The 26,962-nt window shown below is 38.2% G+C and overlaps 1 protein-coding gene across 10 annotated transcripts in view; it reads left to right on the forward strand.

Moving 5' to 3' along the window:
- The window catches only part of agrn (agrin), a 464,513-nt gene that overhangs the window by 120,718 nt on the left and 316,833 nt on the right, over positions 1-26,962 (forward strand). For 8 of the 10 annotated variants that reach the window (XM_081608532.1, XM_081608541.1, XM_081608536.1 and 5 more), the window contains exon 3: positions 5,820-5,840. The exons of the other annotated variants lie outside the window; for them this stretch is intronic. In XM_081608532.1, coding sequence (XP_081464658.1) covers positions 5,820-5,840 — 21 coding nt within the window. The remainder of the gene's footprint in view (positions 1-5,819; positions 5,841-26,962) is intronic. 10 annotated transcript variants of the gene reach the window in all.

The raw sequence follows: 26,962 nt of genomic DNA on the forward strand, positions 1-26,962 counted from the left end.
CAATCGTTTCCCATCAGCTGAGGCAAACCCAGCCTTTGCTGGGTTTGCAGTGCAAGTCCTGCTTATTCTTCTAATCAGCGCTTGTTTGGCAGAGTTGACCGTGTAAATTAGGGCTTCATGAAGGATGAGTTGCAGGAGGTAAACAGGCACCAGAGGAACTCTTCCCTTCCCTTAATTCTTCCCCTTTGGCCCATTTCTCAGCCTCTATTTATTCAAGTTTGTTGAGAAAAGGAGGAGGCAGTGAAAAGCTGTATACACCTCACAGCTGGAAACTGATGGAGCGTTTTTACAACCCACAGCGTCCTGTTTGTGAGAAAAACCTCAAGTCAGTCCAAGTCCTTCAGCATTCTCCTCACTCCTCTCCCTCTTCCTGGTTTTCAGAGACCAGACGCTCTCATGCTCACCATCCAGCCTGGAGGTCCACTGTCACTTAGAGTCAGAGCAAATGAATCATGGGAAAAGATGTTAACTCTGTATGGATGTTGTGTTGTTTAGGCAACAATACATCTTTTAGATAGTGTTTGGGAATCAGGATTTCAGAGTAAAAAGACTGACTTGCCAGAAACCATCCAGGATAAAGACAGAAGCCAGAGGGAGGCACTTGACAAAACACAAAGGAGGAGGGAGGGATGACTCATTTTTCTTCCTGCCTGTGAAATGCTTCCTTTTCTTAGGACGGAGACTCTGCTGAATAGGATGGTATCCTGAAAGAAGCTGAGATTCTTTCAAACCAGCATGCAAACAAAACTCTTTTCCCTTTAGAAAAACACAGAACTGACTAAAGGTTTGGAGATTGTTCATCATTTTTAGTTTACAATAGAAAAAAACAAGTGTGTGTATAAAAACCTGGCAGTAAGTGGAAACTTTTCTTTGTGCCTCTGTGTAACCTCTGTTTGTGATAACACGCTCTTGAGAAACCTCTGGAACAAAGTTTGTCTTCCTGATTAGGCCTGTCACAATAACAAATTTTGCTGGACGATTAATTGTCTAAAGAAATTATTGCGATAAACGATAATATTGTTTCAAGACCTTTTGACACTGATTTAATGGAAATGACTAATAATATATGCGATTTCCTGATATTTATTTTCAAAATAACACGTAACACTGGAACTGATAAACTAAATAAACAAAACAACCAAAAACAAAAATAAAATGGATTCTCAGTCTCCATTAACAAAAAACGTACTTGAATAAAAAGTAAACAACATAAAGCCAAAGTGGAAATAAATACTGCATTCAACCAAAAGAGTGCAGATTATGAAGTCTGTATTGCCCTTCAGCAATCACTAGATTTAAATGGAAAAAACCGGCACATCCGACTACCTAATGCAATAGTTCACACTACACCATTTTTTGCCCCTATTTTCCCCTTATGACAATCTTAGATTGTTGGCCGATCTAACCGATCATCCTGTGGTGTGTGGTGGGTTACGGTAGATTGTTGTGGCCGCTCCGATCTAAATCAGGGGTTTTCCCCGACTGGGAGCTTAATGCTGAATGTGACAGGTAACCAATCAGAGCGCGGATTCTCCTCCTGCTTTCTGAGGGGAAATTATGGAGGGGAATCCCAAACAGCTGACACTGTGCAACCCTTCGGAGATGATATGTGGAAACAACATTAATATTTCTTTAAGTTTCGTGCAAAGAATATAGAAATGACAAGGGGAGGAGTTGGAGCCAAATTGATACCGCAGTTGATAAACCCGATAGGTTTTCAGCTGTTCTTCGTTAAGGTAACATAAATAGGTTATAATGATTTTCATTCAGTCAGGACTTTACGCTGACTCTAGTCACATGCATCACAGGTAGATTCTAGTAAAGCATTAATTAATGCCTGATTTTAAAATGAATTAACTGGACTTGCAGCCGTTATTTTGTGCCCATGTGGCTGGACACCACACGGCACGACGAACCCGATCGAACCGTCATACCTAGGATTTCTGTCGGCTAATGTGTCTCTCAGGGTTTGAAAATGGGCCGACAACTCTTGTAGTGTCCGCTGGGCATTAGACTAAGGAAATGAGGAAGGGAGGGTCAGTGCAGAGCACCGGAGTTTAGCCTTTTTCATTCAGCGTCATCAACAGAAAGAAAAAAAGGCAGGAAGAGACGATAAAGACGATAATTAAAATGATCTCGATAGGTTTTTTTATCGTCCGATTAATTGATTTATCGTTTATCGCGACAGGCCTATTCCTGATGAAGTGTTGGTGATTTGCAACTTCTCTCCTGATTGCGTGTGTGTGGGTGTGTGTGGCTGCTGGCAGAAAGTAATTCAGTACCCACAATAAGAAATGCTGAGGCCCTCTTCAGCACTGACTGCCTCATGCTGTGTTCAATTTGTCCTTGAACGTAGAAACCTTTACCATGTTACAGATTTTGTTTTCAAATTCAGACTTTTTTTCCCTTTTTTTTTTTTTTTTTTTTTTTTTAACCAATTAACCTTTTGTTCAAAAGTAAATCCTCAAATTATCAGTATTGGTTGCTAAATATTTTTTGGGAAAAAACAGGCATTTGATTGAATACTGTTCTGAGATTCATTGCTGCACTTTTAATAAAGAAAAGCCAGTTTTCTTTCAATGAAACATTAAAAAAAGGCAGGAGAATGATCTTAGCACATCACTTGAGAGACATATTGCTACAAAAAAAATGACTTAACTCATGCAGCTACAGTTCAATATTTCCATGTTTTAGTTCTCTTTCATGATGGAGTATTTTGCTAAAAGGCTAAGTTAGCATTAGCATTTTTATGTTTTGATAAGACTTGTTGAGAGCCCTGCTTATTTCAGTTCACTTGCAGGAAGTCATGGCCAAACTTAAATTAAAACGTTCTTTTTCATGAGCTTCATATTTTGCTTTGAACGTCATCATAATTAACTCTTTGTGTTTCAGGTGCTTTCTGCAGAGCTCTTTTCTTCATTTTTAAAAGTCAAATTTAATATTGTTCAGTTTGTTGAACTCTGATGGCAGGAACAGTGACAGTCTTCTGAACCTTTACTTAAAACAATTACTTTCTCTACTTTCTCCTTCCTAAAAACAGAGAATAAAATTTTTTGTGCTCTTTTTCAAACAGTGGATGTTCCAAACTAAAAATGAATATTTGTAATTCACTTCAGATATATTATATTCAGCATTTTTAAAAAGCACTTTTAAAAAGTGTGTCTAAGAAAAACAAAACAATAAGTCTCCTTTGTTGTTTTTATGACTTAATTGATAATTAATTAACTTTTATTAACCAATTAACAGGCATAGTAAATACTTAGCATGTGTGAAAGGAATTGCTGGGTAAATTTTGTGTTTTCTTACACCTCTAATCATTAAACATTGTTTGTGCGGGGCACTTTCACAAATTTTGGTTCTAGGCAGCAAATTTTGCTTCCAGCGCTTTTCTCTTTATCCATGTGAGCTTGTGAGGAAGAGGAAGCTCTTTGATCAGACACTTCCCTTTACTTTCTCCCTCATCTTTCTCTGACATGAATCGCTTAAGACCAACACAATCCAAACTAAATGAATTCCCTCACTGGCTGAGCTAATCACATTAGCCTAAGTGATATGGGAACGCCAGGCCAGAAACACACACTCCCCTCTTTCTCCGTCATTCAGCTCGGATAAATAGCCACTCCTCTGGAACGTTTAGTTGTCCTAAGCTTCATCTTGGGATAATAGACTGTGCGCCCCTAAAGACCTCAGTGTGGAATGAAGAGGATCAAGACAAGAGTAGAGAAAGTGGTGTAAGGGAAGCGACAGAAGAGCTGACACCGGGTAGAACTGCCCCAGGACAAACAATCCAAACAGATGTTTAGTCGCTTTCAGAGCTCATTGTGCAGGATGACGGGGAGGGCTTTTGGGTTGTTGACGGTTATTTGGGTGGTTGAACAAGATTTGATGAAACCGCCTCATGGTTAAATAGTAGCTCGGTTGGTGGTCGCTTGACATGCTGGAAACACCCTGGATGGTAAATGGGGACGGACTGGGACTCAGGGAGATTTTACAGGCAACACTTCAGAGACTTATCTCTATATGGAATTACAGGCATGAGCTCATTAACATGTTTAAGGGACATTTATAAAAAAAAGCGTCTTCCTGAACTTTACACGGTATATCTACTGTATGAAGTCATCTTCTCTTAAATCTCACAAGAATAAAGAAAACATGAAAACTCATCACACCCACTGTTTACTGCACTATGGGAATAAAAATTATAAACCTTTTGTTTTTTTCTGGAGCTGCAAATGACCATAAGAGTTACATAAAACTTTGAGCATATATTGTTTTGTCTTATTATAAAATAATGATCTATTTTAGTTTTTCTTTCTATTGAATGGAGAGGTCTTTGCTTTTCTGATGAAATTCTCTAAAAACTGAAGCACACTGTTAATAAACTAATATTATTTTAAATAAGGAAAGTTATGGCACTATCTCAATATTAGAAAAATACAACCAGATGTAAAAGACAGTTTTATAATCTTGATTTCACTTACTGGGGGACAAAAGGTTCAGTCATAAATTAATTTTCACAGTTTTTGAGGTCCAGTTTCATAGCGGGCCACCAGGCTTTGCTCCACCCACTAACACCAAGCTACGTGTTGTTTATTTGTTTTAAATAAAGTTTCTATACATCAGTAACAGTAAAAACAGATTAAGCTAGATGCATTGAACTGCTTCGTCCATCGACTAGAAAGTTGCAAAGCAGTGGTAGCTCGGTGGCTACAGAAGGAATGGCATATTGGACAACGTTTGTGCTTATCCAATCAGAGCTGATCCCATCCAACCTGGACTCACTTCCATTATTGCATCAGTGTATTTCTCCTGCAGCTTATGTTGAACAATGGCTTTTAAGAGGAGCTCTGCTGTTCATCTACCACCTTAGTTTCTTTTACTTGAAAGTGAAGCAAGAGCTTTTCAGAGATTGTAATGATGAACTTTGTCACTGTTGTTTCTGTCCACAGTGGTCCTTTTGAAACACACACTTGTTGTCCAAGAGCAACAAAGTAATTTTTGTAATAAGTTAGTCAATAATCTACTCAAAAACAAAACAGTTAATACAATGAAAGTGAAAAGCATTACTGTGCATCACTTTTACACATTTTCTGAATTATATTGCATTTTAAACAATATTAGATTTTTTTTGCTCATCTCAAAATGTAAATTTGGCATATTTCAAAATTTCCTTTTTTTAACCAGCCATTTAGAAAAAGCAAAATAACAACCAAGTTCAATTCAGCATACAGAAGGAAAAAGTTCAGATTAATGTTGATATTTTAAAGAAGTCATTAATTAGTTTGTTATAATTATACAACAGCCTTAAGAAAGCTCTCTGCTGTGTTGGATCATTATTAATCATTTAAAAGAGGAGTGAGCAGTTGATGTTACACAGTTCTGCAGTTAAACGTGATTTTACTTTTACAAAATAATCAGTCTACATTGCAGCTGTTTTTCAGATATTAATGATTGAGTGTTAGTGGGATAACAGCAAATCTGATCTGCTCAGAATCAAACTAAATTTCACTCATTAACTAATACTTCTAGCTGATACTAAAAACAGCTAATAAACCTGTCTTCGCTCAATAAACACTTCCACCCTGAAGAGTGTTGCAGCTCAATAGCGCCACCATGACTCTGTGGAAGAAATAGGTACTGTATCTCTATTTTTATGTACTGATTCTATTGATCCATTTTCATCTGCTTCATGTCAATAATTCATCACAGCCTTATCATATTCAGTCTTCCATTGGAAAATTGAACAATAAAGGGAGGTTTTTTGCTCTTTAATCTTCTCTGACAAGTTTCTTCCTCTTTCCTCTCTTTGCTTACTGAAGCTCACAAATACATCATCGCAGGTAAGCACTTGCTTTAACCTGACACGTTCTTTCTCTCTGCTTCTACTCGGTTTTGTTGTGTTTTGCATGTAAAAACTAATCTTAGTTGGGGATCTGCCACTGCTTTTAAAGAGCTTATCTGATGCTGATTGTCAGGCAGTTTTTCATTATGCAGGCCTTATCCAAATGTCAGTCATTATGAGCAGCCTGGAGATCAATGCCACACACAGTCACAAATAAGGGCAGCAGCATGCCCAGCGCTGCAGTCCACCTGCAGGCCTGTTTATTCAGAGCCTCCATTTTCTGGAGGAATTGTCAGGATTTAGCTGAGTGGTCATTTAAAACCTGGTGAAGCAAATTGGAGAAGGAAGATTGTACACAGTTAAATCCTCGCAGGTTTTTTACAGGCTGCATTAAACAGCAACATGTCTGCAGGTTGCATTGATGTGGTTGAAACCAGGGAAACTCCGATCCACTTTTTCAGTACCAATAGCAATACCTGAAGTTTAGTATCGGCCAATATCGATCTGATACAGGAAATCAGCTGAACTGACTTAAAAAGTTGTTTTTATTTATATACAGACATAAATATACTGAACTATATATACAGTGGGGGAAAAAAAGTATTTAGTCAGCCACCAATTGTGCAAGTTCTCCCACTTAAAAAGATGAGAGAGGCCTGTAATTTTCATCATAGATGTACCTCAACTATGAGACAAAAGGAGAAAAAAAAAATCCAGAAAATCCCATTTTCTGATTTTTAAAGAATTTATTTGCAAAATATGGTGGGAAATAAGTATTTGGTCAATAACAAAAGTTCATCTCAATACTTTGTTATATACCCTTTGTTGGCATTGACAGAGATCAAACGTTTTCTGTAAGTCTTCACAAGGTTCTCACACACTGTTGGTGGTATTTTGGCCCATTCCTCCATGCAGATCTTCTCTAGAGCTGTGATGTTCTGGGGCTGTCGCTGGACAACACGGACTTTCAACTCCCTCCACAGATTTTCTATGGGGTTGACATCTTACGAAGCCACTCCTTCGTTACCCAGGTGGTGTGTTTGGGATCATCGTCCTGCTGAAAGACCCAGCCACGTTTCACCTTCAATGCCCTTGTTGATGGAAGGAGGTTTTCACTCAAAATGTGACGATACATGGCCCCATTCATTCTTTCCTTTACACGGATCAGTCGTCCTGGTCCCTTGGCAGAAAAACAGCCCTAAAGCATGATGTTTCCACCCCCATGCTTCACAGTAGGCATGGTGTTCTTTGGATGCAACTCAGCATTCATTCTCCTCTAAACACGACGAGTAGAATTTTGACCAAAAAGTTCTACTTTGGTTTCATCTGACCATATGATATTCTTCCAGTCATCTTCTGGATCATCCAAATGCTCTCTAGCAAACTTGAGACGGGCCTTGACATGTACTGGCTTAAGCAGGGGGACACGTCTGGCACTGCAGGTTTGAGTCCCTGGCGGCGTAGTGTGTTACTGATGGTAGCCTTTGTTACTTTGGTCCCAGCTCTCTGCAGGTCATTCACTAGGTTCCCCCATGTGGTTCTGGACTTTTGCTCACCATTCTTGTGATCATTTTGACCCCACGGGGTGTGATCTTGCATGGAGCCCCAGATCGAGGGAGATTATCAGTGGTCTTGTTCCATTTTCTAATAATTGATCCCACAGTTGATTTCTTTACACTAAGCTGTTTACCTATTGCAGATTCAGTATTCCCAGCCTGGTGCAGGTTTATAATTTTGTTTCGGGTGTCCTTTGACAGCTCTCTAGTTTTGGCCATGGTGGAGTTTAGAGTGTGACTGTTTGAGGTTGTGGACAGGTGTGTTTTATACTGATAACGAGTTCAAATAGGTGCCATTAATACAGGTAACAAGTGGAGGACAGAGGAGCCTCTTACAGAAGAAGTTACACGACTGTGAGAGCCTGAAATCTTGCTTGTTTGTAGCTGACCAAATACTTATTTTCCACCATGTAGTGCCAATAAATTCTTTAAAAATCAGAAAATGTGATTTTCTGGATTTTTTTTTCTCCTTTTGACTCTCATAGTTGAGGTACATCTATGATGAAAATTACAGGCCTCTCTCATCTTTTTAAGTGGGAGAACTTGCACAATTGGTGGCTGACTAAATACTTTTTTGCCCCACTGTATATTTGATAACTCTGGAGCAGTACAGCACATTTAAACACACCAACAGCTTCACAAGCTAACATGGAAAAATAACTTGAATTTGATCAGTCAGTGTGATGAGGAGTCTAACAGCAAATGGAAAATAAATAATAAAGTAATAAAGAAACTGAAACTGATAAGGCAATAGATTTATTAACTTGGTCAGACATGTAAAAAACAAACAAATCTTCTTTCAAATGGTTCAAAAAGAGTAATAATAAATTATAAATATAATGTAAAGTAAATAATAAAGCATGATGTCAGCATAGAACTAGACTGAATAGATCTGCTTTTATGGATCACATACATTGTCAGGATCTAGAGTTGTTTTCAGTATCTGGATCAATACAGATATTGATATCTGATCGGTTTATCTCTAGTTGAAACTACTGCTAGCCTGATATAGTTAAACGTTTTGGTGGCATAGTTGAAGCACAGGGATTTTGTCATGGAGGTAAATTATAGAAACCTACGTTGGTATGTGAAGCTGCTGTAATCCTGCCCACTCCATGTGCATAAAAAATATCTGCTACATGTGAGGCATCAACCCTTCAAATGATGAACCTGATGTTTTTATGAGTGCAGTAGATAGACGGGATCAGTTTGCTTAGTGAAGGTATCCTCAGGGATCTCATTAAGAACTAATGAACTAATTCAAGGAAAACGCTGCAGGTGAACCTGCAGAAAGAACCAGCACGATGGATGAAACTTTGTTTAGGACATGATGAAGTTAAAACGACATTGTGATTCACCAGTTTTAGGTGATTGATCTGAAAAAAATAAAAAAACAAAAACAGCTGTAGAGTATACAGGAAATGAAATTTTATCATTGTTTATGGATTTGTTGCATGTGATTTGTAACCAGATTCAGTTTGACTGCTGACTAGTCTGAACTCAGAAATGCTGAACTGCAGCCAAAACGGGTCTTCATGATTATACAAACATGTCATTGCACGGTTTTGACTTTGGAAAAATTCTGAAACTAATGGTTATGGTTTCATTTTTTTCATATATTAACTATTATAACAATGGTGTGTACCGACACACACCATGTGTGTTTACTTCCATAGCTTTGAAAAGTTTTAAAGAGAACCAATCAGGATGACCTGACATGCAATTTGTTGCAATTTGTTGACCATCGGGTGGAGCTAGCAAGCATTTCCTTCCCCAGATTGGATGATTGTCTTATTGCTCCATGATGACACATGAACAGCACCCTCTGCTCTCAGCTGCATGGGGTTTGTCATTGATGGGCTTATTTCTCACTGGCATGTTCGTCCAGCTGCCCTCTTCAGCAGAAACAGATACTTCTGCCCCTTTTCAAATGCAACACCATTAACAATAGTAAAAGCAAAGCAGAGAGTAAATCTTTTGTGGACCCAGCAATGAATCTAGCAGAAAGCTGTTTTTTTTCTCTTGCCAAAGTCAGATCTGTTGTTCAAGTTCTCCGCTTCACTGAACCTTTTTCTTTCCTGAGCCAGACCTCCTTTATCAGCCATTTTAATGTGACTTCCCAGGAGATTTGGTGTCGTTCGTTTTAAATTATAAGCTGCATGAATCCTAATACTGTTATACTTTAAACTGCTCAGTCAACATTTGGGCAAAGAGACTCTTCAACAATGTAGGAATCATACTGTAGAAATGCTAATATGTCCTCAGTTCTGAATATTTTACATCCAAGAAGTCAAATGGACAGAAGTGGTTTAACCAGTAGTTCTTCAGGCCTCTGATGGTCTGTTAAAGGCTAGAAAGATTGTTATTCAGTTCTCACTGTCGTCCTCTTGAACGTAGACTTATATACAGACAGCTAAACTCTGTCCGAGTCAAATGCAAGGATCAGGCCAGTGTGTTGAGCTGTATGGTTTAATGAGGATAAAATGTCAAACTTGTCAAATCCAGAAATAAAACTAATTAAAACTTCAAGCAGCATTGGGCTCTGACACACCGTCTTCTATACAGAATGACTACCGTTCAGCCATATTTGAGGCTTTAGGGCTGTTAATCATTATGAATGGATTATTGAAAAAATCCTCAACTAATTTAGTAACTGATTAATAGTGACGAGGCCTCTCCAAAGCTTTTATTTTGGATTTGGAGCTGTTCAGACTTCCTGTTGTGCTTTGGTCACAAGCTGACCTTACACCAGACTTCATGAGTCCATTCATCTGAACAAGTCATCCAGGTTCTGGAGCTGCAAGGCAACACCAGACCATGACAAAGTCACCACCATTCTGGATGATGTCACCAAATTTGAGTCGCATCAGTTTGCTCTTTTTGGATAAACCAGTTGATCGATATTTCAGCTTCTTCAGAGAATTTGCCCTCTAGTCTGTCTTTCCAGTCTTTCCAGTCTCAAGCTTCGTTTTACTGCCACACATTTCAGACACCAAAATATTTGAACTCCTCCACTCGAGGCAGATACTGGACCCTGACCTTGACGGAGCATTCCGCCATAAGATATTAAAACTTGCACATTCCTTTCCCAGTAAGGATTCCGTTGTCTTCTTTGGCGTTCATTCAAGCTGCTTTAGAAGTTCTCATTGTCCTTTTTAAGGACAATGAGAACTTATCCTCATTGTCAGCCAAAATTTTTTTATCACAGACTATTTATCAGCAGCAGCTCCCCCTTGTCTCATCCCTCTCACTGCCTCTCCTGCTTGGCTTCCTTTCCATGTCTTTCCATGAGGTCAGAATGTGTCCCGGGGCATCGCTCCGACAACCTGGCCTGAAAGCAGTGGCATACGTGTCTATCCGTCAGAAATAACCTCCCTTAACCAGAAGGCCACCCTGATTCTGCTGCAGACTTCCTCCTGATGCGTCTCTAATGCTCTCAAGGTGGAGGATCGGAAGGACACGGTTAGTTTTTGATGTGACCTTTGTTGTTGCGCAGCCCCTCCCCCCCCTTCTTCTCTCTACTTCCCCTTCTGAGAGGAGGGAGATGTGCTACCAGCTCTCCAACTAATGGGTGAATTGAGTTTCCTAAATCTGCTGGGATTTTACCCTGTCCAGAACTGAAGTAAACTCTGTTTAAGCTGGCATCGAGAAAGACTAGCCTAGTTTCTGACGACCTCCATCCAGATGCTCCACCCTTTTTCACCCTGTGAATTAGCCAGACTGAACAGCCTGCAGCCAACTAGTACCACAAGGCACACCTGTTAATGGTCACTCTTTCTCTTGATTACAACTTGCACTTGTTATTGAACCAGGTTGGTTTTAGTGACTCGGGCGAGTCCCAAGGGTGTTGTTAACATACAGGTCCTTCTCAAAAAATTAGCATATTGTGATAAAGTTCATTATTTTCCATAATGTAATGATAAAAATTCAACTGTCATATATTTTAGATTCATTGAACACCAACTGAAATATTTCAGGTCTTTTATTGTTTTAATACTGATGATTTTGGCATACAGCTCATGAAAACCCAAAATTCCTATCTCAAACAATTAGCATATCATGACAAGGTTCTCTGAACGAGTAGTTAACCTCATCATCTGAATCAACAAAGTAACTAAACACCTGCAAAAGATTCCTGAGGCTTCTGAAAAGAAACCAAGAATAATCCATTTTTCTAATTATTTGATACCAAGTTACAGTTACTTGTTTCACATGTAAGTACTTCCATAAGGGTAAGTATTTGTATAATTAAACCAATACCAGTCATTGGTCAAACCAATATTAATTATTGGTTCAATTATAAGCTATTATTAGTAATTTAAGTATTTTACTCTGGGTTTTATCCGATTACTCAAAGGTTTAAATTTTATTCTTTAAACCTTTAATGCTTTGAAATAATGAATAGTCTGAACTATTTTTACACATATGCAGGCTGGAAACTTAACCTGCTCTTCCAGTTTCATGACTCTCTTTCTGTCTATGTCCTTTTGCTTCTTGCTCCCAAGTGCCCTTTTGATCAATTTATTTATTTATTCTTTTGGCATTATTATTTCCTAAGCCCTCTTCTGACACATAATAACATGTACTAAAATTATTTGTTTTTTTGTTGGGGGGTTTTTGTACAACATAATAAGCTGGTCACCTTGTTACCTTTGACCTTTTGCCCGCGACACATGACGCAATTGCCTCTCGCGCAGTGAGATAAAGCGGCTAACTGCAATGCTCAACGTAGCGAACGTTCCAGATTACAGAACAGCTTTTGGAAAAAAAAAATTACAATGTTTTTGGTGAATAAAGTGGAGTAGACTTGCTACTTGTCTGATGACGGAAATTGTTGAAGTATCGTTTCTGCTTCAGCTCGGAGTCGCTGTTTAAACAGAGACGTAATGAAATACAACAGACACTGACAGGCCTCTGCGTCTGCCTTTCTCTGAAAAACTACTGAGCGGGAGGAGACAGCCAGGTGAGGAGAAACTGTTCTTATCTATCAATCCAGTATTTTTATCATACAGACATTAGGCTGTTGTTGGTGTGCTATTAGCTAGCTGCTAGCTAATGACTTTGCTAGCAAAACAAGATAACTAAAAAGCTTCTTCCCTGTATCGCTAATGATATCAGTCATTCTTCAGTATCGCTTATGCAATAGGTTTTGGACGGGCGATGTGCCCCTATCATCTCCATAATGGATATATGTCGGATCTTCTAATTTCCTTTGCTGCATAATGTACATTTAATTTATTCTAGCGTTATGTAAATGTATCTTGAAGGAGAATAACACTTAAATAAAAGTCCAACAAGGATATTAATTTAGAATTAAAAATAACTCACCCTGAACTACATGATAGATATAATGTATGTAACAAAAGTGTCATTAATGAAGGGGAAAAAACTAAATCCAGACTTTAAGTTTATGGTCTGGTTCGGAGAGTATGCAGTTAAATTTTTTCCCCAATTATTCAATGAAAAAAAATAAATAAATAAAATAAATAAAATTGTAATCAAAACTTTTGGAATTGTAATGATTTCTTTTTTTTAAACAAAAAGTTTTGTTACATTTTTTTATTATTATTAAATAACTTGTCTGATAACTTTTGTCTCGTGAACTTAAAAAGTTATTTGCCAAACATAAATTTTATTTGGACACATCCGAAATCTTGTTGTGATTTTGGGCCCTGCCCCCGACGTCATGTGAGAATCACAAGCAAAACTTTGAGTCAAACAAAAACTTAGAATAGCAAGAAAAGATTTATGACATGCACCAACAAAAAAAAAAAAAAAATCACTTCATGAGACAAAACTGTGTGATTTTAATTTTTTAAAAAGTTTTTTTTAAGCAAAACTCAGTAGGTTTTTCTCATGGTGACATGCATTAACAATTACATTTTTGCTTTTGTTTTTTTTTTTTCTCAGTTCCACGTTAAAGTTTGATGCAGCTCTGCTTTCCTGAATGGACCATCTTCATCTCCACTGCAGCAAACAGGCAGCTCTTTTTTTATAGATTACAGTCACTAAAAGGTTGCTTTCTGCCCTTGTTTATATTTTTAATAGTGTAATTCTATAAAGACAAAATATGTCTGGCGGTCTAGCTCTGATTTACATATCTTGCTAAATTGCTGGTTTGAATATTGCAATACTTTAATATAACAAAATAAGCCTGCAGAAAGAAATTACTAATAAAATATCTTACATATGCATAATTGTATGCTCTATATAGAGATTTCCCTTAGCTTTGATTGTATATTTCACAATTTTGTAATTTATCATTGTTTATTAAAACTCTGAAAGCTGTGTGGCTTTGTTAATATTCTGTCCCAGAATGAGGTTAGATGTGCCCCCTTTTTTTTTTTTTGAGCACCTGCCCCTTTAGTGGTCTCTGCACGACCCTGGACTGAAACATGGTGAAACATTTTTGGCACATTCTGCAAATTTTTCATTTACAATATTATATACAATATTATAAATGATGGAGATAATAAAAATGATTCAATAAAATGAACATTTGATTGCCTGAAGCTCAACATGACACAAACATTAACATGAACAATGCAGTGTAAAGCTGATCGGTTTAATTTAGGAAAATGGGACCAATTAGCCTTGATAATCATTAATAAATGATATTTATTAATAAATGAATAGCAAAAGGTTCTACATAGGAGATATTTTTTCTTTCTTTTCTTTTGCAGGATCTGAGCCAGGCGAAGCAAGAATTGCCTCTTTAGTTCAGGTAGAATGTGTTTACAGATAAAGGGATTTATTTGTACAGTTTTATCTTAGCTACTGCTCTGAGAATAATTTTCCAGCATACAACCTTCTGTGTTCTATAGTTACTTATTAATCAATAAGTAAACATTTTTGACTATAGTTATGATACTTGATTGATCACAGTTAATTGATCAACTGTTTCAGCCCTGGAGAAAAATTAGATTTTTCAACATTTCAAGGGAAAATAGTCCAATTCCTGCTTTTGGCTGAAACATTTGGTTTCATGGAAGGTCTCAAGATTAAAGTTTAATTTGAACCCAAGTTTACTCCACCAGTTTGATAAATAAAGATACTGAATGCAAATTCACTATTGATTAAAGAACTTCTAACAAGGCGGTGATCAATTGATTCAACTATTTAATTGTTCTCAGAATAGACTTAGTTTGTTCTTATTGGCATTTATATTGGTTATGACATTTTATTCAACTGGCCTCTATCCATTTGTTTATCGTCACATTTGCATTAGATGCATCATGACAGCTAATGATGCTGCTGGAGATAAGCTTTTCTGCTTCACCTGGCTGATTCTTTGCTTCTGCTGCCATCTAGAGGCTGCTAACGGCGCAGCACAAAACCTAAGCTCTCTTTTTCTGACTGCTGCTGCAGGGGAGAGAAGGAGGGAAAATGGAAAACGTTCATGTTGTGAAACACAGCCTAGTGGTTTGTTATTCTGGTTAGATAAATAAGTTTGCACTCCAAGCATATCCGTTTTTTATTTTTTTCAGAAGAATCTTGAAACAGAGCATGAGAAGTCTGGAGAAAAGAAGACTCATTAGATGTGTAAAAGAAAGTCATTGTTACCTTTTACACTTCTCATCTGGCATTTTTTTGGCTGCCATAGCAACATTACCTCTTCATCTTAGCTGAAATCAGAATTAGTTTTTTTTTTTATTTCGGCTTAAATAAGTATTTAAAACGTCGTCTTGTATTATTTGCCAATCCCCAGTGACGAGAAGATCCACTAGGGGGCACAAATGCTCCGACGCTGACTTTCAGCCAAAATCACTTTTTGCAGCTCTTCTTCGCCCAACAGGCGGTCAGGGAAAGAGTTCAGACCTGAACCTCTTCTTCCATAGACATAATATAAGAATAGACGCCTCATGCATCGCTCTCGCCTATTGTCGCTGACGGGATTTAGGGCGGCCATCTTGGAGCGGTCCACCACTCCACTCAGCATTATGTGTTTAGCAGCACAATGACGTATCAACGCATTTAATCAATCATAACACGCTTTTTTGTTACTGGAAACCATATTCAAACATCTATCAAAGCTACATTTGTAAACAATTGTATTATTTAAGTATGTTTTTAATACGTAGTTCAGCATATTTAAATATGCTTAGTGGCTATAACAATAGAATAGGAATGGAATATTCTGATATTGATGTATGATGAACATATTAAAAAGCACACAGCCGTTCATAATTTATTAATTAATTAATATCAATACATATTTATATAACTATACAAACACAAATAAATAATGATTAATAATGGCACAAATAATGATTAATACTGAATAATATATATTCAATACATGTTTATATGTATGTATGTATACATACATGTATACATACATACATATACATACACATGTATATATGTATGTATATACATATACGTATGTATATACATACATATAAACACACAAACAAACACACACACACATATATATATATATATATATATATATATATATATATATATATATATATATATATATATATATATATAATAACACACACACACATACGAGTGTGTGTGTTTGAGCCGATGAGTTCTAGCTTCAGAGATTCAGCAGCTGAGATTGAGTCCAAAATCCGATGTGAGATTCATCCGTGCTGCAGTGAATCGTCTCTCTTTATAGATTCTCCCTCTTCTTCCTCACATCGTGTCTTTAGGAAACTTTCAAAACAAAAACGGAAGATTTGGGATGTATCTTACTAGTGAAAGAATTACATATAAATAATAGGTTCTTGTGTCAGATAATCTAAGTCAATGTTAGAGAATAATTAATTTTTTTAGATTTACGGAATCACAGTTAGCCTTCATCGCGGCTGAACCCGTATTACAGCACTGTAGCTAATATTAGCTGGTATCTCGCCGGTGGACATAAATACAGTAAAGTAATATTCTAATCACAAAATATACACAATAATATGTCCATCTTACTTGTGAAATGTTGTCTGTGGAGCCCTCACATCAATAGTCCATAGATCTGAACAACAATAACAGAGGCAGAGCCTCACCTGTCATCATGGAAAAATAATATATAATAATAAAATCATTGATAAAGATATTTTCACCCTGTGGTTTATACTATAAAGTACCTATTTTTCATTTAATTTTACCAAATCTGATGATTTTTTTCTTCAAAATCGCTGAATTTTCACATTTTGCCATTCAAATGCTTGGAAGCGAAGCCGGTGAGGCAGCAGCAGCTGAGCCTCACCTGGGATTGATCAACCTCTCTAACTGCACCGGTTGCCATTCTATGAGAGCATGCTCCTCCTGTCTGTACGTCGCCAATAAAACGGTTAAAAACATTTAATGCATGAACTGATTTTCCATAATTTAGCTTATGTATTTAATGTACTGTGTTTTTATTGTCACCAACTGTGTGTGTAACGTGTTTCGTGTGCTGAGGAGCGATCAGAAACTGCAGAGAACAGATTCGAGGTGAGGCAGGCAGTTCTCGTGCCTCATCGCTGGGGGGCGCTCATGAACACAGACATTGTGACTCCACAACTGCAGAGTAAGAGACGATAACGGCGATCTAGCCATACAGAAGCTGCGCTGATACAGAGAGCTAGAAAGACGTGGTTTTGAGTTGTACTTTAACAGTTTCTCCCTTTGCTGTTAAGCACAGCACAAAATTAATAATATCTACATGTCTAAGTTTGATTGAGATAACGGAATTATTCTGCAGAGGTGGCGCTAAGCATCACATGTTAAAGAATAGTCTTTTTGCCCTCCAGCATTGTACGCATGCGCAAAATTTCCTTATGTAAACAATAACATGCAGGGGTCTAGATTTGTAAATCCGATTATAATTAAGTCGGTGCCTCACCAGCTATGAACCTCACCGCACGTCACTGTCAAACATATACTGTGAATTAAAAGCAGCAGCTGAGGGGAGAAACGGGCCGTCACCGAGACATTTTAACTTATTGGCATTTTTTAAATACATTTATTTCTTATGGTGTCTCTGCTCTTTAGAAGAAGAAGAAGAAAATCCAGCTATGAGTGACAGGAATGAGGAAGTGGGAAGGAGGAAGCCATGGGAAGGAGCGGTCATGTTATAATCTGAGTTCATCATCAACAGCTTGGTCTTTAGAGACGAGACGGAGGGCGGCTGCTGCTTGTTCATCTTTCATTTATTAGACCAGCTTCATTCTTGACTTGTTTTGAGCATCTAGTTAAGCTAAAACGAGGGTGTGTGTGTGGGGCGTGGAGGTGGGAGGGAGCTATCTGTTGCTAGGAGGGACGCAGCCCACTGGTACATGGGGGGTTAGGATATCTAGGTTATGCTAATGCAATCTCTTTCACCCATGGTCACACTTACTGTACATAGATAATGGTCAGGCCTGGCCGCTCGCTAAGTAGGTGAATGCAAAGCCTGGAAGTGGACGGGTGTCCCATCTGGTTTGTGTGTGTGTGTGTGTGTGTGTGTGTGTGTGTGTGTGTGTGCGCGTATGTGTGTGTGTGTGTGTGTTGCTACCCCACCCAGTCCATCTACAGATTAAGAGACCAGTGCAAGATCCCTGACCCACAACTCCTATCTCTACACGCTCACACCTCCATAACCCGACCCACGCGCCTTCAGGACAGGAGGTCACATGGGAAAGGGATGTTTCAATTAGTGGCCCCCACAACCCCATGTAGCCCCCCACAGCCTCCGATGTGAGATTTCAGTGCCAGACTGAGGAGGCCCCACTCAAAAACAGACATCCACTCCATCCATTTTGGGATGGAGTGTGTGCAGTGTGTGTTGGTGTTACTTTATGAATCAAATTCAGACGTCATTGTCATTCAGATATCAGCTAATATCTTTAGACTTTATGAAGTCTCTGAGTGTCTGAAGATCAGATATTAGTTTCTCATGATGCAAAACCTACTTTGAATCTTAAACCTTTGGTGACTTTACAACTACAAATCTCAGTATATTTTATTGGGATTTGATGCAACAGGTCAACTGAGCCTATCACAATAAATCAACAAATAACATGATAAATTAAAACGAGTTTGATTATTTCCACTTTGATTGTTTCTTTCTCTCTTTCTACCAAAAACTGGATGATAAAAGTTTCAGTCTAGTGTTTTGGTCTCAACTAAAAAGCTATTAAAGTTTGCATCTGCAGCATTTGGAACATACCCAGTTCCAGCACGATTCACTGAGCCATAACCTACATTCATACAGTAATGTCCTCCCCCCCAGGCCTTTAACTCAGCCATCCATCTGCTGCATCTTCTCCTCGGCTGTCTGCCCCACCGTGGATCCAGCCTTCTTGTCCCCAATCCATGAGTCCTTCCGCGCAGACGGACCTTCTTCTCAGGCTGTGACCCACTGGGTTTTGTTTTTGGGGTTTTGTAATAATCCAAGCCACACCCTGCATTAAAAGACCAAGTTTTGTCTGAATTGGTTTTCTGGAGGCCTCCATGTTCTTCCTGAACTTCCAGCAAATGCCTCTCAACAACACCAACAAAAACCCACTGTGGTGCTCTCCGCAAGCCATCCAGGCACGTTAAAAGGGCATGTAATGGATCTTTTCTGACACCTAAACAATAAATAACAATGTACATTTGAAAGACGACCAACAGAAAAGAAAAAAAGAAGCTGTTGGGAGTCACAGACTTGTGCGTTAATGTCCCAATTACCATCCGGGACAGAGATGGATTTGGAGTTTGACACGTCGGCTTTCATGCAATGTCGCCGCCGCAGCGAGGACGCGTGTTTGTGACAGAACTGGGAAAATAACAACGCAACATATGGGGCTTTATGACAAAGCTGTACAGATCCAAAATATTTTGACTTTATTGGAAAGCGTCTTCCATGAAGATGAATCAGGAGGGCTGCAGCGTCTACAGAGCCCTGCTCTGAATCCTTCATAACCTTCAGAAACACTGCAGGAATCTTTAAAAATGATAGTTGTTCAAACTGTGTCCATTTTTAATGTCTTCCTATATAAAGCAAAGAGCTCAACAGTTTGGAGGAGAGACGGCTGCTTTGTTTTAATAAATTCTCCAACGATTCTCTGGGGTCATTTGGAAACGACTCAGGAAATTTTAAGTTCTTCATTTTAATTTCCTCAAGTGTCTCCTCCCATTATCGCTGAAATTAAGCTATAATCCATCATACGGTAAATTGAATAAATTGGTTTGGGGATTTATTTAGCAATTTACCTTATTTATGAGGTGATTGTGCCCTGTGGTAAGACCCATTTCTCATTTCAAAAATATTATGGTTCCCTAATTGATAAGATAAACAGGCCATTATTTGGTTCCTTTGCTGAACCTTGGCAACCAAATTGATTCCTCCCCACCCTACTTCCTGTCATGTAACACTAATCCATGTTCTCATTGCATCATGTAAGGCAACATTTTTATCAGATGCTTCCACTTATGATGTGTATCAAGGCTACATAATTACATATGCTGAAGACACACAGACTCACACACTGCCTTGCAAAGCTACTTTCCACAGGCAGAGTTTTCACAGCATAAGCTAGTGCAGAACTGTGTGGTGAAGGAAAATGAAACAATTCAAGATTATTTTGGCAAATCAAAATCAGAGGCATTTATTTGTTTTCTGCCCTGTTAACTGTGGTACTCTCAAATAAATACACAATCAATGACTTTTAGAAGATCAATAATTCATCTGTGTGTCACCTGGAGTTTATTTGTGTAAAATATCCTACAGTGACCCAATATGAAACAAGAATGAACATTTTGTCAAATGCAATTATCAAAATCATCAAGCAAATATATATAATATATTTTGATTGATGTTCCAGTTACTTGGAGCCAAATGCAGCTCTAAGCAGGTTAGTCTTTAGCTTTGATTTAAAGGGACTCAGTGTTCCAGCAGTTTTGCAGTGTTTTTTTTTACTTTGTCCTGGATTAATGGTGCATAGAAATTGATTATTGATTCTCCATATACAGCTGCAACTTTTCAATCCAAAGAGCCATTTCTGCTCTCAGTTCAGATAATTATCCAGTTTTTAGCCACAAATGTTACAACCTTTCAGCAAAAGATGTTATATTTTCGAAATAGTAAATTTGCTGTCATTTTTTGAAGAACTACAAATTTACTTCTATTTTTACTTCAAATCAAATAATAAAAGAAAAAAACTTCTTTGATCCCAAAGAGAAATTAAATGAATACCTCTATTCAAAACCTAAAATCAAAATTTTGCTCTAAGCAGTAGCTCCTAAAATGAGGTCAGCAGTTCCACCAGCTGTTTGCTAATTGCTGCTGGCTAGTCTGAAGGAGCTGAGTGGGGGAGGAGCTGTTCTGTGAGGTATAAGCTTGGAAACTGCAGCTTTTAGGAGGAGCTGTGTTTTGAAGACAGAGCTAAGTCCATCCAGGCGTTTTGCACAGCTGAATGGTTGCCATGGAGATTAAAGGATTTCTTAAACATGCATGAAATAATCAAAGTAACACCGCAGGTTTGCTTTTGATGAGGAAATAACATCATAACACAATGCCAAGCTAAAACCACTTTATTTTATGTAATACTGGCCCTTTAAGACTTCATCCAACTGGCTAAATATGAATCAAGGTGGTGGTGGGGTCACACTGTGTGGATGCTTTTATTCCATAAAGACACACAAGCTGAATTGAGCTAAATGCAGGAAAAATCTTGAAGAAAACCCTGTTAGAGTGAACATACCGGGGTATGTCCAGGGAATTTGAAATGTTTTCCTAAGAATGAAAAAATATTTTTCCGTCTAAAGGGGTAAAAATGGTGGACACAAATCCATAAAACCTGCAGCTATAATTGCAGCTGAAGGTGGTTCTATAAGGGGGAAAAAATGCACACATGTTTTTCACAACTGTGTATCATTTATTATCCCACTACACTATTATGCATTACTTTCTGCTGGTCAAGGCACCTTTACAAGGTGTAACTGCAAAGGTGTAAAAGGGAGTGCTGGAGAGCAGCATGGAAGTCCATTAATTACTAGGAGGATGGGAGAGTTGGAAGCTGCAGTTGGGAGAATGACTAGGAATGCTGGAATAAGGATGGAACAGGAGGATCAGACTATTCTGAGATAAATTGACCTAATTGGAACTTTTGACCATCTTGTCACAAACCTGCATAACTGGCATGCCGAGAGAGCAGCGGAATACATCAGCAGCTTCTGGAAGTACTGGGAGTCCGCCTTTTCAGAGACACAAACCGGAGAGACGGAGCCGACTCAACAGCAAACAGCATTAAACATTTACGCTGACCTACAAATGCTGACAGCGCCTCCTTCAGTAACACCCTCAGCCTCTCGCCTGTTGTCTTTATATTACCTGCTCCACTGTCTGCACTGAACGACGGTGAACTCAGACTCTGTTTTCCTGGGCTGATAATGAGGAAAAACCCAAGAGGAATTCAAAATGAGGGACGTGTGATGATGCTGTTAAAGATAAAGCGGAGCGGCGCTCTTCAGTCAGACTGTGTACCTCTGTTAGATAAGTGGGAAGCTCTTATGGTTGTCTTCATTTGAGAAAAAGAAAAGAAAGTGAATCAACCCACATCTGTAGTTTTGCAACTTTTCTCTTTGCAAAGCTGCAGAAAAATCATCTCATTAGTTTCTTTAATTTTGTAACTTAAAGATCTTGATGTTTTCCACTTAATGAGGCTTCCCATTCACCAGTGTTGTTTCTGTTTTATATTTGTACAAACCACAAATACCTGTAATTTCAGGGTTTCTCATCCTACAACAGCATTATTTTGTCATACCTTGTTATTGCTTCTTTGAAATGCTTGTTTTCTGGTTTTGAAAGACTGTTTTTACCCAGAAGCTCTTTTATTTTTAATGTAAACACCCAGTCTCACTAAAGCTCCAAGTACATACAATGGAGAAAATACATCAATACTTTCTGGTGCCTTGCTAAAGTGTTTCTACTTCTTGGTATTTTCATATTTTCTGACTTCGCAACAACCAACTTCAATGCATTTTATTGGAATTTTATGTGATGGACCAACAAAAAGTGAGCCATAATGGGGAAGTAGAAGAAAAATGAAACATAATTTTCAGATAAAAGTTTTTCAAATAAAAGTCAGAAAAGTACAGCACACTTTTAGATTCAGACAACACACTCTCCAAAAATAAAGTGGAGTACAGCTGTAGGTATTTTAATTTGCTGGTGTTTACTTTTACAGTGCCTTTTAGCTTTAGTCATAGACATTTAACTAAAATGTAATTTAATGAGTTTATGACAATATAATCATCATTTTGTTTTTTGCCTGGTTTGAGTCGACTAAAAAAATTAAGCCATGGAGGAATTCCTGAACTTTGGACTTGTCTCACATCGGCCCAAAAAAATCAAAGATCTGCACCTCGTGGTATCATTCAGTTTACTTCTCATTGGTCCAAATGGATTTTATCTGGGCTGCAGTGTTACTTTGCAGCAATTAGACTTGGACTTAAAGTTTATTATGGTATTTTGTGGTTCATTTGTGATAATGATAAAACTGAACTATTTATTAGATATTTTTAGGTAACTGTATGACTCTGTGTCACGGTAATTAAAGCCCCTCAAACTTTTGAAAAACATTCCCATTGAACAAATGGGAAATAATAAAAAGAAAATAATAAAACTATAAATCCTGACAATAAGCACAGTTTTGGGGGATTTTAAACATTATTAAAAGGAATTTATGATGTCAACAATGAGTCAAAATTCATATTTTGATAAGAAATTTATCACAATAAATGATGAATGATACAGTAAATGCCCACCTGTAGTTCTGGTTTCGAATCTGATCTGGGTCTTTTCTGCTGGGAGGTCGTTTTTTCTAGTTTCTCCAGAACCGTGTGGAGTACCGGGTGATTCTGGGCAAATCCCAGTGGGCCAGCCTGACGTTTGGGTCACAATGTTGGTCTATCTTCTTCTTTTTTTAAATTATGTACATTACTCTCACTATCCCTTGGGCTGCGTCCGCTTTAATCGTGTTGAAAAGCTGTACGTGTTGTAATGACAGTGATCACGGCTGTTGCTTGAACACTTTGTTGTGCTGCCAGTCGATAAATTAGATTACTCATTGAGTAAATATAGTCAAAATTAACATAATGAAGACAATGATGGAGCCCTGACTCCGACTACGCCCAATACAAATACAAAAAAAAAAAAAAACGTGTTAGCTTAGAGCTAACAAATGTGGTATCGAACTTAATTAACCCTAACCCTAGGCATTTCCCTAATTTGGCACACATGATTTTAATTGATGTCTGATTAACAGGGTTTTGCTGAAATGAAAACACGCAGGTCAGTTTGCATTGAGAACAAGGTTTGGGGAACAAATCGTGACCTAAATGTTCAATCAATGTAAGCTGTTTTTCACACCCCTCTACACACACCCCTTTCCCCCCACCACCCACCCCTCACCTGGGCCAATCTACCCCTCAATCTCCTCCCCCTCTCCACTCTCCTCCCCTCCTCCTTGGGCTCAGAGTGAAACAATTTTAATTTTAGGTGAAGGTTTTAAATTTTTACATTTTATTTTGTTAAAGATTTCTTTGGCTCTAGTGGCCTTTATTTGATAGTTAATTGACAAGAAAGGGGGAAGACATGCAGTAAAGGTTGCCAAGGCCAGGAATCGAACCTGCGACGGCTGTGTCAGGGACTGGGGCAGGGGTGGGCAGCTCCGGGCCTTGAGGGCTGGTCTCCTGCAACTTTTAGATGTGTCTCTACTTCAACACACCTGAGTCAAATAATAAGGTTGTTAGCAGGACTGTGGAGAACCTGACTGCACTGAGGAGGTGGTTCAGCTATTGGATCCAGGTGTGTTCTACCAGGGAGACATCTAAGAGTTGCAGGACACCGGCCCTCGAGGACCAGGATTGCCCACCCCTAAGGCCTCCATGTGTGCAATCTGTGCAGTTTGTTGCACCCCTCATCACCTTCTCATCTCCCCCTACTCCCTCCCAAAACTCCCCACACGCACCTGTTCCTCCCAGTCTTCCCCTCTTCACCCTCTCTCATCCCTTCTTCCCTCCTCCACCCATCCTTGAGCTCTGGGTCAGAACATTTTATTACTAAGTGAGGGTTAATCATGTTTTAAATTATGCACTACATGTTGAGAACATTGGGTTGTGATTCCTTTATGTACATTTTTTTACTTGTCTGTAAATATTATTACTGACTGTGCACAATGTGTTGACACAAAAACATCTACAAGTCTCTACTAGGAGTTGTACAGTCTGACTCCCCTTTTTACACCAGTGGTTTGTCCCAAACAGCCATTTTGCTGCTGGTTTGTTTGCAACTGGCTAGCATGGATGATGCTAAGTACAGGGCTAAGTACAACTGTAGCCAAATGCACACCACATTCATATCTTCATTTCATAAAAATTTACTAATGTAGTTTTTCCTTTCACTTCCAAATGATGGACCACTTCATGTTGGTCTGTCACAGTAAAGACTGCACATATTTGTGTTTTATTATTTGAAGGAACTGGATAATTCCACTACAGTTTCTTTAATGGGAAATAAGACCAGGATTGTTTTGACCTTGTGTTGGTAGCCTTCGTCTCCAGCGTCATTCTGTTTTTTTAAGGATACAAACATGCGAGACGCAGACTGTTTTCATGATTGACCACAGATGTCTTTTTACAGCCGCAGCGCACTCCACCGTGGAAATGGCTTGGTCAGGGATGGAGGGAAGAAAAACAGTGAAAGGCTAAAAAGAGTACATGATGGTCGCTTTTGGTCACCGTCTCCCTTTCTCCCCTTCTGTGTTTTTCTCTATCGGCATTCAGTAATAGATGTGATGGAAATTGATTTCCAGGTGAATTATTTTGTGTTCCCTCAGTTTGAGAGAGCTCGTAATTCTTCCTCCCTCTAATTCAGATTGTCCTTTCCTGTTCATCTTCTAGGAAGGACTGCTTTAATTGTCTATTTCAATATTCTAGACCAGTGTTTCTCAACCTTTTTCGGCCCAGCGCCCCCCTAGCCTCTATCCAGGTCCCTCACCGCCCCCCAATAAAGAAATTGCAGGCTACTTTGCACTGACTATTATTTTATTATTAATATTACTATCACTATTGTAGATGTTTTGATTTTTATGCTTGTTTCTGTATTTATCAAAAAAAATAATTTCCCAGAGAACAAAAAAGTCATGGGAATAGAAATTATTTTCACAGGCGTCTGAAAAATGCAATGAACATTCAAGTTAAAATTGGTAGGTCTAACAGCAGCCAATCAGAGTGGAAACAATATTCTTATTTTGTGCCATTTTCTAGTTGTTAAATATTCCACAAAATGACCAGATTAAAGATGTTCAACATGCCAGTTTAAACTTTGAACTATTTTAGAAACGACTGAGCTCTGCAACATTAAAACATGGATAGAACTGTAACTACATTAATCATAACTCTTCTTCTCTTCAGTGTTTGTCAGTTTCTGGTGGTGCAGCTCTGTGCTGCCTTCAGGAGAATGGGACATCAGAGTATCATCCATAAAACTTCACCCACATGGCATTTATTGTGCAAACCAGAGCTTTCAGTGGAAAAACAAAAGTTCCAGGTCCTTTTAATGCTATACAAATATGAGACAGAAACATGGATCATATCTTTATATAGATCTGTCTATTGATTATAGATTAATAGTTTTACTGGACAGAAATTACAAACAACAAATCTGGTTCTTAATCAAATCCTAATGCATCAAACTGAAAGTGTCATGGAGTCATCAGCCTCATGACATTAACAATGACATGAAAAATAATATTGAAGAAATAAATATATCAAATCTAATTAAAAACATAAATAAGTGATCAGTTCTTTACTGTTATGGTCTGTAAGATATATTTATTCTCAGTATTAGATGTGGTCTCAACAAACCCATGACATTTCAACATTATTATTTTACCTTTTATCTGGAAATAGTGTCTGTTTATTCTTGCCATACAGTCTCTGTATTAATTATTGCTCGAAAGGTCTTACCATACCAGTTTATTCCTCTGTATTTACTTTAGTTTCTTAGTTTATTCTTGCATTTTGTTCTTCATCCATTTAGTTTTCTTTGATTAGTTTTATCCCCTCTTGGTTTATTGCTATGTCCACTTTAGTTTTTTTCCTGTTGCTAGATTTATTTTATCGTTTATTGACCATCAGTAATCTTCACTCGTCACCTGCTGCGCCACCTAATCGTCATGTGTTTCACATCACGTGTTGATTTTTCACTGTTCAGCGTCGGATTCTCTGTTTTTGTGCCATAATTCAAATCTAGTTCGTTGCTCCGTTTCATGTCCCGCTTCTCCTGGTCAGCGTAATGTGCGCGTCGTTTTTTTTTTTAACCCCCTAAGGTGCAGGGCGTTCGGGAAACGTGTCGATGGTCAAAAGGCAGACTGACATAAACCTTTCAAAACAACGGAAACAATTTCTGCATTCTGATTATTGACATTTAAAAGTGCTGTGTTGTTCAATCACCCCCATTTCATACCGGACCACTTACAGCACCAGTGTTAACGCTATAAAATGAACGCTCTCTATTGTGGAATCACCCATGGAGGGATTTCTTTATTTCTTTATTTAAATGGGTTCATTTTTCAGAGGGATACACAGTGAGGGTATTGTGATTTTA

This window comes from Poecilia reticulata, chromosome 7, assembly GCF_904066995.2.
Source record: "Poecilia reticulata chromosome 7, P_reticulata-male-v2, whole genome shotgun sequence".
Taxonomy (NCBI): Eukaryota; Metazoa; Chordata; class Actinopteri; order Cyprinodontiformes; family Poeciliidae; genus Poecilia; species Poecilia reticulata.